Below are 10,962 nucleotides of genomic sequence, written 5' to 3' on the forward strand. Positions count from 1 at the left end.
GTGAGTCTGGGTGTCTACATATGGACCCTGGTGCCCTTCCTCCTTGCCCGCAACATTGTCAACACACAATTGAGAATGGCTTTGACCATGTGTTCACCAGCCCCTACCTCAGCTGGAGTCATAAGTTCTCTCCATGGGGATGGGATTGGAGCTGGTGCACAGAGTCCTGGATCCAGAGATGGGAATGGGGGATACAGCCCTGGGATTACATTGGGGGGCCTTCCCCATGCCCCAATTCCAAGGAGATGAGAAGACAGTGTCTATTTTAGTTCTTAGAGTCCCCCTGGGCTCTTTGGCACTTGGAAAGCAACCCCCATTTCCTGCCCCATTAACATGGGGTTGGGGGGACTTGGCACTGGCTGTGGGAGGGGGTATATCTTCATCACTGGGTACTTGAGGCAGAGGGGTGTCACCAGGACAAGCCCCTGTTCAGAGAATCAGGTTCTGAAGACAAGGGATGAGGCGCTGTTGCGGGGAGTGGGGGTGGGGGGTATCAGATACAGTCAGTTAAGAGGTCACTGAGTGGTGGAGTTTGCTGGAAATTCCTAGCAGAGACAAGGAAGCAGGTTCAGCCTGATAGTTGGAAGAATGGTGGGTGGACATCACTCTACGGTCATGCACTGCAGCCGGTGTTTGAGGAAAAGCAGGCGGTGTTTGGCCACCTGACTTTCATCCTGTGATCCTGGGTAACGGTACTGGGCGTAAATGTCTGCCCTGGCATCCCTTGACACCCAAGGAAGCTTCAATTTGGATGCGTGATCCACAACAACATCTGAGCAGGATCCCACTCGAAGGGTACCAAGCCCATCCAGGAAGAATTCTGGAGGTGAGGGAGGGGAACAGAGAAAGGTCCTGAGGATGCAGAAGGCCAACCCTTAAAGGAGAACTGAGAGCTGGGGTTACAGAGTGTGCATTTGTCAAATCTCCGGACCTAAAGACCTTGGGCATGTGAGCACATCCCTTGGGCATGTGAGCACATCCCTTCAGATTTCAGTTTTACTTTTGCCTTACACTTTGAAAACAGAAAAACCCACTCCCACTGTTCACAGGTTCCATAGATGCTCAATAGGCTTCTCCAAGTGTGATCTGAACCATGGGAATCTGCTCCTAGGGAGGGAGGGGTGACAGTGGTGACAGTCACAGAGAGACTCTCATACTCAAGAGGACCCAGCCGCTGTACTAGGGGTGGAGGCTTACTAGGCATGCAGGCAGGAGGATGTGGGAGTTCTCAGAGCCCCAGTGCAAGTCTTTGTAAATCTAAGAAATACTGGAGAGGTTCCAGGTGCCAGTTGTGGGCTCCATGGGGTGGGTGAGGAGGAAGTGTCCGACCAGGACAGGCAGTACTCACCCAAATGGGCTACGCGGCTGAGGCGTGGGTCGAAGCCAACTTCCCGCACTTTATCCGTTCGGGCTAAGAAGAAGTTGACGACGCCATCTGTGACCACACAGCCAGGGAAGCCAACGAGCTCGTGGTGGAAGCCACGCCTCTGTCGGAGACAATTCCCAAGTCCTGGTGCACCGGGCTCCACACTCAGCAGCTGCCGGTAGGTGGTGGCAAAGCCTGAGATCTCACGCACTGCGCCCCCCACCTGTGGGGAGTTGAAAGGTGGTTCCAGACAGGGGTAAGGCGGTTCCCCTGCCCACCCTCTTCTGTTTCAAAGGGTTACGTGGGGGCCCCACTTCTTCATCCTCCCTTGGTCCCAGTGCCTCTCCCAGCTTCCCTTAGTACACAGCCCCCCCCCCCCCCCCACCCCCGCAAGCAAGCCAGTGTTCCCTGCCTTCCTTCTCTCCCTCCTTCCCCCTCCTCCCAGCAGCCTGCTCCCCTCCCCACCAGGTCCAGGGGCGTCCTCTCCAGTACATCCACGAGTCTCTCTAGCCGTGTCCGCGCGGTAAATACAAAGTCGTCGTCCACCCATAGCACATACTTGGTGGTCACTTGTGACACGGCCAAGTTTCTGCCCGCGAACCAGCCCTGGAGGAGTGGGGTGTGTGGTTAGAGGGAGTTGAAGATGTTAGACAACCCCGCCAACCACCCCTTTTCTTCCTCTTCCTCTGGCCCGTTTCCACAGCCTGTGCCCCTCTGCAAACTTTTGAGTGCTTAGGAATGGCTGGGTGGTGGTGGTGATATGCTGTCAGTTAAATCTGACTCAGAGGATCCTGCGTAGGGTTTTTGAGGCTGTAAATCTTTATAAAAGCAGAAAGCCTCATCGTTCTCCCACTAGGCTATCTGGGCTCCTTTGAATGGCTGGGGTTAGAGAAGGAAGGAAGGGAGAAAGGGAGGGAGGGAGGGCTTCTGATGTAGTGTTCTGGGAAACAACTATTTCTTGAGTGTCCACTAGGTGCTAGGCATCATTCTACCTAAGACAGCAGTGAATATGATAGGATCACGACTCCTGCTCCCATGTAGTTCACTGTAAACACCCAAACTCCAGGTTTCACACCTTGCCAAAGGGCATGAGATAATGCTCAACGTATGGGCCGCTGATTTGCTCTGGCTTCTCGCTGTCATCAGCGATGATCACGGTGACCGTTGGGTAGAAGCGGCGTATGCTGGCGATGAGAGTCCGTAGCCGGTCATAACGAAGAAAGGTCTTGGTGGCGATGGTGACCAGAGCACTGATGTTGTACTGAGCTGGGAGTGAGGGCCCAGGGTTGGATGTAGACAAGGGCGGTCAGGAGTAAGAAACAGACAGACATTCCCTCCTAGGGCTAACTTTGCCCCCATAGGGCCAGATCTACGTCCATGATCTTACCAGTCTTACCTCCCTGGGGTAGAATCCCAGACGGGTATAGCCGAGGGTTGGGGGGGTGTCTGATGCGAATGGTGAATGCAGCCTCGTGTCCCTCAGTGGAGAAGCGAACTGTGGAGAAAGAGCATGGTGAGTGGGAAAGAGCATAGGAAGTGCCCTTAAGTCTCAGCAACATTCTCTAGTCAGTCACCTAATCAAATATTTGAAGCCCTGGTGTGGCACTATAGGATAAGCATTTGACCTCAAGGTTGGTTTGAACAGCAAGGTTGGCAGTTCAAGCCCACCAGCCACTCCTTGGAATCTCTATATAGGGTTGCTATGAGTTGGAACTGACTTGACAACACTTAACAACAACAACTCTGTATTCCATCTTTCTGGGTTTGGTGGACAAGAACATAAGGTCTTTATCCCTCATGGAACTTGTATTCTAATGGATGGAAGACAGTAAAAATGTTAATTACAGAAGTTTAGATTTTATTAATTTGTAGAGTTTCTAAGTCTTTCTGTTGTACAGAATTGTTTGTTTGTTTGTTTCAACTGTCTTCCTTTCTTCTTTGGGGAACTGGTGACAGGAAATTAAATCAAACACTTGTAATTAGTATTCTGGTGTCAAGTAGAAAACATTCCTTTAAGAGTTTTGAAGTTATTTATTTTCCTTTTATAAAAAACAAACCCTAAGGCAGTTCAAGCTCACCAGTCACTCCTTGGAAACTCTATACAGGGTCACTATGGGTCGGAACCGACTCGATGGCACTTAACAACAACAACACCCTAACTTATTCCCTGCATTTTCCCTACTATTTTCTGGTTATTTATTGTGTTGGCTGCACGGGGCAGACTGCAGTCTTCTCTTATTGTGACTACTTCTAATTGTCATGTACAGTATATTCACAATGAGATGACTTCTCATTGCAAACAAATTGTATAACTGCCCAGAGCAGTTCTTAGAAAGCAACCTAACATTTATAAGGGAAAAAAAAAGTTTTAATGAAAAGCCAACATTTATTGAGTATTTACTCTGTGTCAGGCACTTTTGAATGTATATTTTAAATGTATTCACTCATTTAATCCTCACAATAACCCTATTAAACAGATTCCTACTATAGAAAAAGAAACCAAGGCAAAAAGAAGTTAAGTAACTTGTCCACATTTACACAGCTATTAAGCAAGAAAGTTGGGGAGAGGAATCCAGTCAGTCTGATTCCAGGCTAAGTAAACAAGAAAATTCAGATAATAATAATCACTATTGCCTAGAAAATATGGTAAGTAATGTGATAGTGAAGAGGAGACATTTGAGCTGAGATCTAAATGACAAGGAAGAGACAGCCATGCAAAAATCTGGGGGATGCACATTCCATGTGTGGGGACAGCAAGTGCAAAGGCCTGGTGGTGGGAGAAGGCTCCATGTAGCAAATCTTGAAGAGAAGCAGGAGGGCTGTGTTATGTCATGTCCCTTTTGCTAGAGGAGAAACGGAGCTCAAGGAGGTAAAACCCTTGCCCTCTAGAAAGTGGTGGGCTGGGAATAGAGCCTGAAACCTTCGGTTCTTGGGGCAGGTCACTTCCTAGGGCTCCCACAGTTGGCCTGGAGAACACACCCATGGCTCACGTTTCCTTTGGCCTGCCCTGGTCCCAGATGAACAAAGGTTCTTTCTCTTCCTTTCTGGCCCTGCTGGCCCAGCTGAAATACCCATTGTGTGGCTGGGCAGCTCTGGCCACTGCCTGAGTGCCTTCCACATCCTCTGTCACTTGTCTGGCCCAGTCTTTCTGGATCATCTCTGATGGCAGTCTGCTCCTCCCTCGACCCAGGCCTCACACCTGTGTCTGCTGTGTTGGTCTGGTAGTTTCGGCTGCTGTAAGTGACCAGCTGCAACTGCCTGTTGAGCTGGTCCAGCCCTGGGCTGGCAAGTGTGAGATCCGCCTGACCCTCTCCAGTAAGAATCACTCCTGTCACTTCCCCTGCCACATCCCAGGTGCCTAGGGAGGCAGTCAGGTTCACCTGGGAGAGGGTGTTGGAGAGAGCAGGATTAGGCTCCAGGCCCACTTCTTACCTTACTGGTCCTTCCATCCCTCCTTTGGTCTAGTCTCTCTCCCAGTATTCTCACTGCCCACCTGGCCTCTCTACCCTCCTGTTTCCTCTTACCTGATATAGCTCCTGACTGGAAGCTGCCTGTAGGCTTAGCCCTGGGAGGAAGGACAGAAGATCAGAATCACAGAGAGCCCTGAGTTCTTCCTCACTTTCTCTCCCCTCATTCAGCACACACAACATGACTTTTCACCATTCCTTTTGAGGGTTCAACAGGGCATATTGGTTAACTCAACCTAGAGTGACTGGTTTTTTACTTCTTCCCATCAAAGCAGTATCTCTTCTATGGCCCAGCCTACCTACCCATATAATCTTTGGTCAGTCAGTAAAGAATAGATTCTTCTTCTCAAGCCTCCCCAGTTATTAAAACTAAACCAAATTTGTTGCCATCGGAGGGATTCTGACTCATGGAACCCAGTGTGTTAGAGAGTAGGATTGCTCTGTAGGGTTTCTTTACAGAAGGAACAGTGGTTACACACTCCGCTGCAAACGAAAGGCCAGAGGTTTGAACTCACCAGCCACTCTTAGGGAGAATAATGGGGCAGTCAACTTTCATAAAGATTATGGCCTTGGAAATCCTTTGGGGGCAGTTTTATTCTGCCCTATAGGGTCACTCTGATAGCATAGTGGTTACGAATCGGGCTGCGAACCTCAGGGTCAGCAGTTCAAAACTACCAGCTGTTCCACGGGAGAAAGATGAGGTGTTCTGCTCCCATAAAGATTTCCAGCCTCGGAAACCCTGTACAGGGTCCACAGCACACAACAACAACAACAACAACATAGGGGCACTATGAGTCTGAATTGACCAGTCCGAACAAGTTTGATTTAAAATAAATAAAGAAAAACTCTTTAAGGAAGTAGATTGTCAGGCACCACTGGGTGGTTTTTTAGGTTGAGTTGAGTGCACATTCTTCCATAATTCCTGATGATCCTAGCATCCCTCTGTCCCCACCTCCCACTAAATAAACCCCTTCTAACCTCCAAGTCCCCATCTCATCAAGAGTTTCACCTCCCATTCCAACCTTCCCTCATTCTTTCTCATGCAACCTTGGGTTCTGCCACCCCACCATGCTCCAGGTCATCTCTAAACCTTTCTCCCCACCTGGCACCAAGATGCTCCTGAGGGGCTGTACCTCCACACCCTGTAGTGGGTACTGTAGGGGGGAATTGGCAGGGGCTATAAGTAGCTGATCAGCTGGGGACTGGCTCCTAGCAGTGGAGGAGGGAGAGGAGAGAGGGGAGTCAGAGAGAAAGGGTTACACCCACCCTCCAGCCCTCCCACTGCTTTCCCCCCTCAGAGTTACACCCTTCATTCTAGTTGGCACCTTGAAAGGAAGGCCTGAAACTCTTGCTCCCTAGCGGCAGAGGCAGCCCTCAGTTCTTGAGGGTCAAAGGCTTTGGTGAGGTCAGTGGCTCGGATCTGCCTCTGGAAGGGAAAAGAAACGCTCCTCCCACTGGGTTCACAACTGCAGTTGTTCTGAGTCAGCAGCCTGGAGAGGGGACAAAGAGGCATCAAAGCCCAGTCACACAGTTCCATTCACCCCACACCTTAGCTCTGTCACACTGCCCATTCAATATTTGCCCCCCTTAAACATTGCTTCTTAAATAGTTCCCTAGAGGGAGGACCGCGGATAAGATATCATGTCTCCTAAGACATGATTTTACAGAGAGGCATAGAATTAGGCCAGTTACGAGGCTTTCAGTCAAAACTCTCCGCTTTTGGCTGATTCACACCAATGACTCATTCCACTCACCTGACTGAACACCCTCCCATCCCCAAGATAAGGTTCAACGGAGGGCAGATCTCCCCTCCTCAGCCAGAGCTTCAGCAGCCCCTCCCCCGCCCACTCCAATTTCACCCCCCAAACAACTAGGCATCATCAGAGCCCAGGACTAGAAGAAACAAAAGCCTCCCAACCCTGCCCCTTTCCCCGTACAGCCAGTGAGGTTCCCACACTCACCCCACCACTTGCTCCTTGATCCTGACCGGGATGTGTGCGTAGTGGGGATCTGGAGCAAAATCTGGCAATTGGGGCTTGGGGAGGCCCTGCGGGGGCGCCCACAGCGCAGAGTGAGCTGGGAGGCCCGGCGCGTCCCGGGTGTTTGCGTATAGGAGGCCAAGCGAGGCGCAGGCGAGCAGCAGGACCAGCGCGCAAAGGGCCCTGCGGCCCAGCCGCATCCTAAAGATGGGAAGGGTAAGAGGGAGGACGCGGGACAGGACCCTTAACCCTGTTGGCTCTGGAAGATCTTGCCGGCTCCCAGCGGTACTTTCCACACCCTGCGCGCTAGTATGTGCACAAGGACTCGCTACCCACCCGCCCCCGTCCGGGTCTCCTCCTCCCTTCTCTCCCCGGGCCTCTGGGGCTCTCGGTCTCCTTTCTTCTAGCCCTCTGCAGGATCTCGGCTTTCCCTCATATCTGAGGCCTGGCACAGTGATGCTAGAGACATTAGTATGAGGCGGTTTCTATGCGGCAGCTCATAGGTTGGAAAGTACCATTTTATTAGAGCAGCAGCGGTTCTCAAGCCTTCAGCCCGCTGGGGCTTGCGCGTTTCTCCGTTCTCCCTCGCCCCCCCACCCCCACCCCCGTCCCCACCCCGCACCCTCAGCCGGAGCATCACCTGGACCCGGGTGGGCTGTAGAAGGCGGTTCCACATCTTGTAATGAAAAATGCAGAATCACACCCGCGCTTTTGGGTACCCCAGCGGGGCTGACCCCGCGAGTGGCCTCGGGAAGGCAGGAAAGAAAAGATAGGGATATGGGCGCGCACGACTCCTCCCGCCTCCAGCTCCGGCCGCATCCAGTCCGAGCACTGACCTGTCTACCGCTCTACTGCCAAGGCACACTTTCGGTCGGGTCTGCGCCGGGCTCCCAGCGCCGAACGGGGGATCCACATGGGGCCAGGGTGGTCTTTCGGGAAAGCAGGCGTGAGCCTGAGCGTGGGGGATCCGGCTTCCCAATCGCGCTCATGCGCTTCCGCCGCGGGCTCTCGAGCTTTGTAGATCGCGACGCTAAGGTGACTGGGCGTTCCCCTGAAGGGAAAGCTAGTTAAGAAACAGTTGTGTTTCCCCACCGGAAACAAACCCTGGACTCACTGGCGCCCTGCCTCACTTGCCCAAGCGAGAAGACAGACCACCGCAGGTTCTTGGTATTGCGGTGTCGCGCCGCTGGAACCTGGACTGGTTGCAGCGGAGGATCTGGCTTGGCTTGGGCAATGCGAGCGCCTGGGCGCCTTCTAGAGAACGCGAAGGAAATTGCAGGGGCGCGGAGCCGGAATCCTGGGAAGGTCTGGTCCAACTCTCTGCCTCCCATCCTTCAGCCGTTCGTCCCAAACATCTCAGCCTTCTGCCCCCAATCCTAGTCTTCCAATTTCCCACTCCTTCAGATTCTCCCTGCCGTCATAGTTCTACAAAACAATCGGCAGTAAGGGCTTTGGGAGGGGATTGGGACAACGTCGCCCTAACACTCCATTTCAAGGAAGTTTGAGTTAGGTTGAAATAAAGGAAACAAGTCTACATTAAAAAAAAAAAAAAGGCGCTGCCTGGCTAACAGACAGATTTAAAGCCTTAACGTTTTCTACTTCCGCAAAGACTCAAAGCCTCAGAAGTCCTATAGTGTCACTATGAGTTAGAACCAACTGTAAGGTACTTAACAACAACAAAAACTCCTATTGTGGGGAGTCCTGGTGTGGCACTGTGGATTAACACTGAACTGCTAACTGAAAGATAAGCAGTTCAAACCCACCAGCTGCTCTTTGGAAACCCTATAGAGGGTCGCTATGAGTCGGAACCGACTCAACGACACACAACAACTTCTATTATTGGAGTCTGACAAATTAGTATCTCAAAATGGTTAAGCAGCTTGGCTGTTAACCAAAAGGTTGACAGACTCGCTAAAATGTTGCAGCCTTGGAAAAGCTATGGCTAGTTCTACTCTGTCCTCTTAAAGGTCCGTAAGAGTCAGGGTAGTTTTTGTTGTTGTTGCTGCTGTTAAGTGCTTACCAGGGCATTTCTACTCCAAGTCCAAAGTGAGTGTTTCAGTTCTTTTGTTGTGCCTTACAGTCGGCTCTGCATAGGGTCTCTGAGGAGCAGCTGGTAGGTTTGAACCACTGACCTTGAGGTAAGCAGTCCACTGCTTGTCCTACAGAGTCACACAAGGATCGTGACAAATACGTTTATAGTTGTTAAGTGCCATAGAGTCCAACTCAGCGACCTCTTAAAGCGTTTTCGAGGAGTGGATGGTGTGTTTTCACGGGAGGCTCCAGCAGACTTGCTAGTGACCCTTCTTGTTTTGAGGAACGCACCAAGGCAAAATGTACAGTTATTTTTCTGTTGGAAATTTTGTTAAACATCTCGATACGTCAGCAGGACCTATCAGTAGAGCAAAAGCTTATCTATAGATAATTAGATTTAATAACTATGATTAATTTGTAGCAACATTTTAAAAGTGCAAGATTTGATGGCATTAGACTGATGTGAAGTCAAATGTTGTTGTTGTTAAGTGCCGTCGAGTCGATTCCGACCCATAGCGACCCTGTACAGGGTTTCCGAAGGTGTAAATCTTTACGGTAGAGAAGTCAAATATAGTTCTTTGAAATTTAGAAGGAACATTACATGAGAATACTTTAAAATAAACTTTTTAGAAAGCTTTAACTATACTACTATATTATTGAATTAATTATGTTTGAATTAAATTTGTAGGTAAGCATCTGAATTTAAAACACATAATTATGATTAAGTTGCCAATTAAAATGACTAAAATTAGGAATACATTTTGTAAAATTCTTTTGTTGGCACCAGTACTAATTTAATGTTAAATAAACTAAGCATTCACTTCTTTTAAAAAGCAAGTTACAGAGGCAGTCTTTGGAGGACTGTCCCTCTGCCTCCTTTATCTCCCATATACGTTTGTTTAAACTTTCCTCGCTTCACCATTTAAAAAAAAAAAAAAAAAGCCAAGCCCCCCCCTAAAAAAAAAACAGGGAATAGAAGCAAATACTGTTGAATGATGATGCACAGAGGAGACTGTCATCACTGCAATGAAATGGTGGTGTAAAGTGTTCTCCCATGTAAACTTTGACAATAAAAAGTTTAAAAAAAACAGCAAGTCACTTGGCTAGTTCTGGAAGTCAGACTATTTAAGCAATGAATTCAACCTGCAAATTAATAATTAAAAGAAAATCTTATTATTTTAATGACAAGAAACCCAACTCTTTGTTTCATACTGTTAACATTAAAACTAACAGATCTAAAATTAAACTTTAGTCAAAATGATGTACCTTGATTATATCAGATAATCTTTTTTTATTGAATTTTTAAACATTGTTTCAATTGCATGTTTCATAATCCTTTAAATGGGAAAATGTGCACAATAATTGAAGTCTTTCAAATGCCTACATCGTGTCTCTTAAAAGTAAAACCATGTGAATATTAAATTAAATATGCTAACTTAGTTCAACACTATTAAACTTACTTAAAGATATTGTCTGTCAGTTTGTCATACTGTGGTGGCTTGCATGTTGCTGTAATGCTAGAAGCTAAGCCACTGGTACTTTAAATACCAGCAGAGTACAGCCTTGGAATCCCTGTACAGGGTCGCTATGAGTTGGAACCAACTCTACTGCACATAACAACAACAACAACAAGAGTACACCCATGGTGGACAGATTTCAGCTGAGCTTCCACACTAAGACAGACTAGGAAAAAGTAGAGGAGGACTAATTCTGAATGGTTAGCCTCTGAAAATGTTATGAATAGCAGTGGAACACTGTCAGATAGCACCAGAATACTGAATATTGAAACATGAGGAATAGCACCAGAATACTGTCAGATAGAGTGCCAGAAGATGAGCCCCTCAGGTTGGAAGGCACTCAAAATACGACTGGAGAAGAGCTGTTTCCTGAAAGTAGAGTTGACTGCGATGATGTGACTAGAGTAAAGCTTACCAGAAATTTATTTGCTGATGGGGCATGAATCAAAATGAGGAGAAACAGCTATAAACATCCGCTGATAACCAGAACATTGAATGTAAGAAGTATAACTCTAGGAAAATTGGAAGTTGTCAAAAATGAAATGGAACACATAAAGATCGAAGCCTTAAGCTGGTATTCGCGGTTTTGAATCTGACATTCA

General features: G+C 48.5%; 1 protein-coding gene across 1 annotated transcript; it reads right to left on the reverse strand.

Annotated features, from left to right (window-relative positions):
* Nucleotides 1-602: 602 nt before the first annotated feature.
* On the reverse strand, nucleotides 603-7,696 carry B4GALNT1 (beta-1,4-N-acetyl-galactosaminyl transferase 1). The gene is made up of 11 exons (XM_006859601.1): nucleotides 7,649-7,696; nucleotides 6,795-7,013; nucleotides 6,159-6,323; nucleotides 5,936-6,042; nucleotides 4,891-4,931; nucleotides 4,566-4,746; nucleotides 2,763-2,861; nucleotides 2,442-2,632; nucleotides 1,832-1,972; nucleotides 1,349-1,589; nucleotides 603-820 (listed from the first exon to the last, which is right to left on the reverse strand). Exons 2-11 carry the CDS (start codon nucleotides 7,010-7,012, stop codon nucleotides 603-605), a joined length of 1,602 nt encoding a protein of 533 aa, XP_006859663.1. The 5' UTR covers nucleotide 7,013; nucleotides 7,649-7,696.
* Nucleotides 7,697-10,962: the final 3,266 nt, after the last annotated feature.

This window comes from Chrysochloris asiatica, unplaced genomic scaffold (assembly GCF_000296735.1).
Source record: "Chrysochloris asiatica unplaced genomic scaffold, ChrAsi1.0 scaffold00033, whole genome shotgun sequence".
Classification (NCBI taxonomy): domain Eukaryota; kingdom Metazoa; phylum Chordata; class Mammalia; order Afrosoricida; family Chrysochloridae; genus Chrysochloris; species Chrysochloris asiatica.

What these genes read in the sequence shown, in the direction of transcription:
- B4GALNT1 (XM_006859601.1), bottom strand. Translation starts at nt 7,012, where the DNA reads ATGCGGCTGGGCCGCAGGGCCCTTTGCGCGCTGGTCCTGCTGCTCGCC. An exon ending in TGGGATTCTACCCCAGGGAG is followed by an intron (nt 2,633 to 2,762) that starts GTAAGACTGGTA and finishes CCTCACTCCCAG; the next exon opens with CTCAGTACAACATCAGTGCT. An exon ending in ATCTCATGCCCTTTGGCAAG is followed by an intron (nt 1,973 to 2,441) that starts GTGTGAAACCTG and finishes CCACTCCTCCAG; the next exon opens with GGCTGGTTCGCGGGCAGAAA.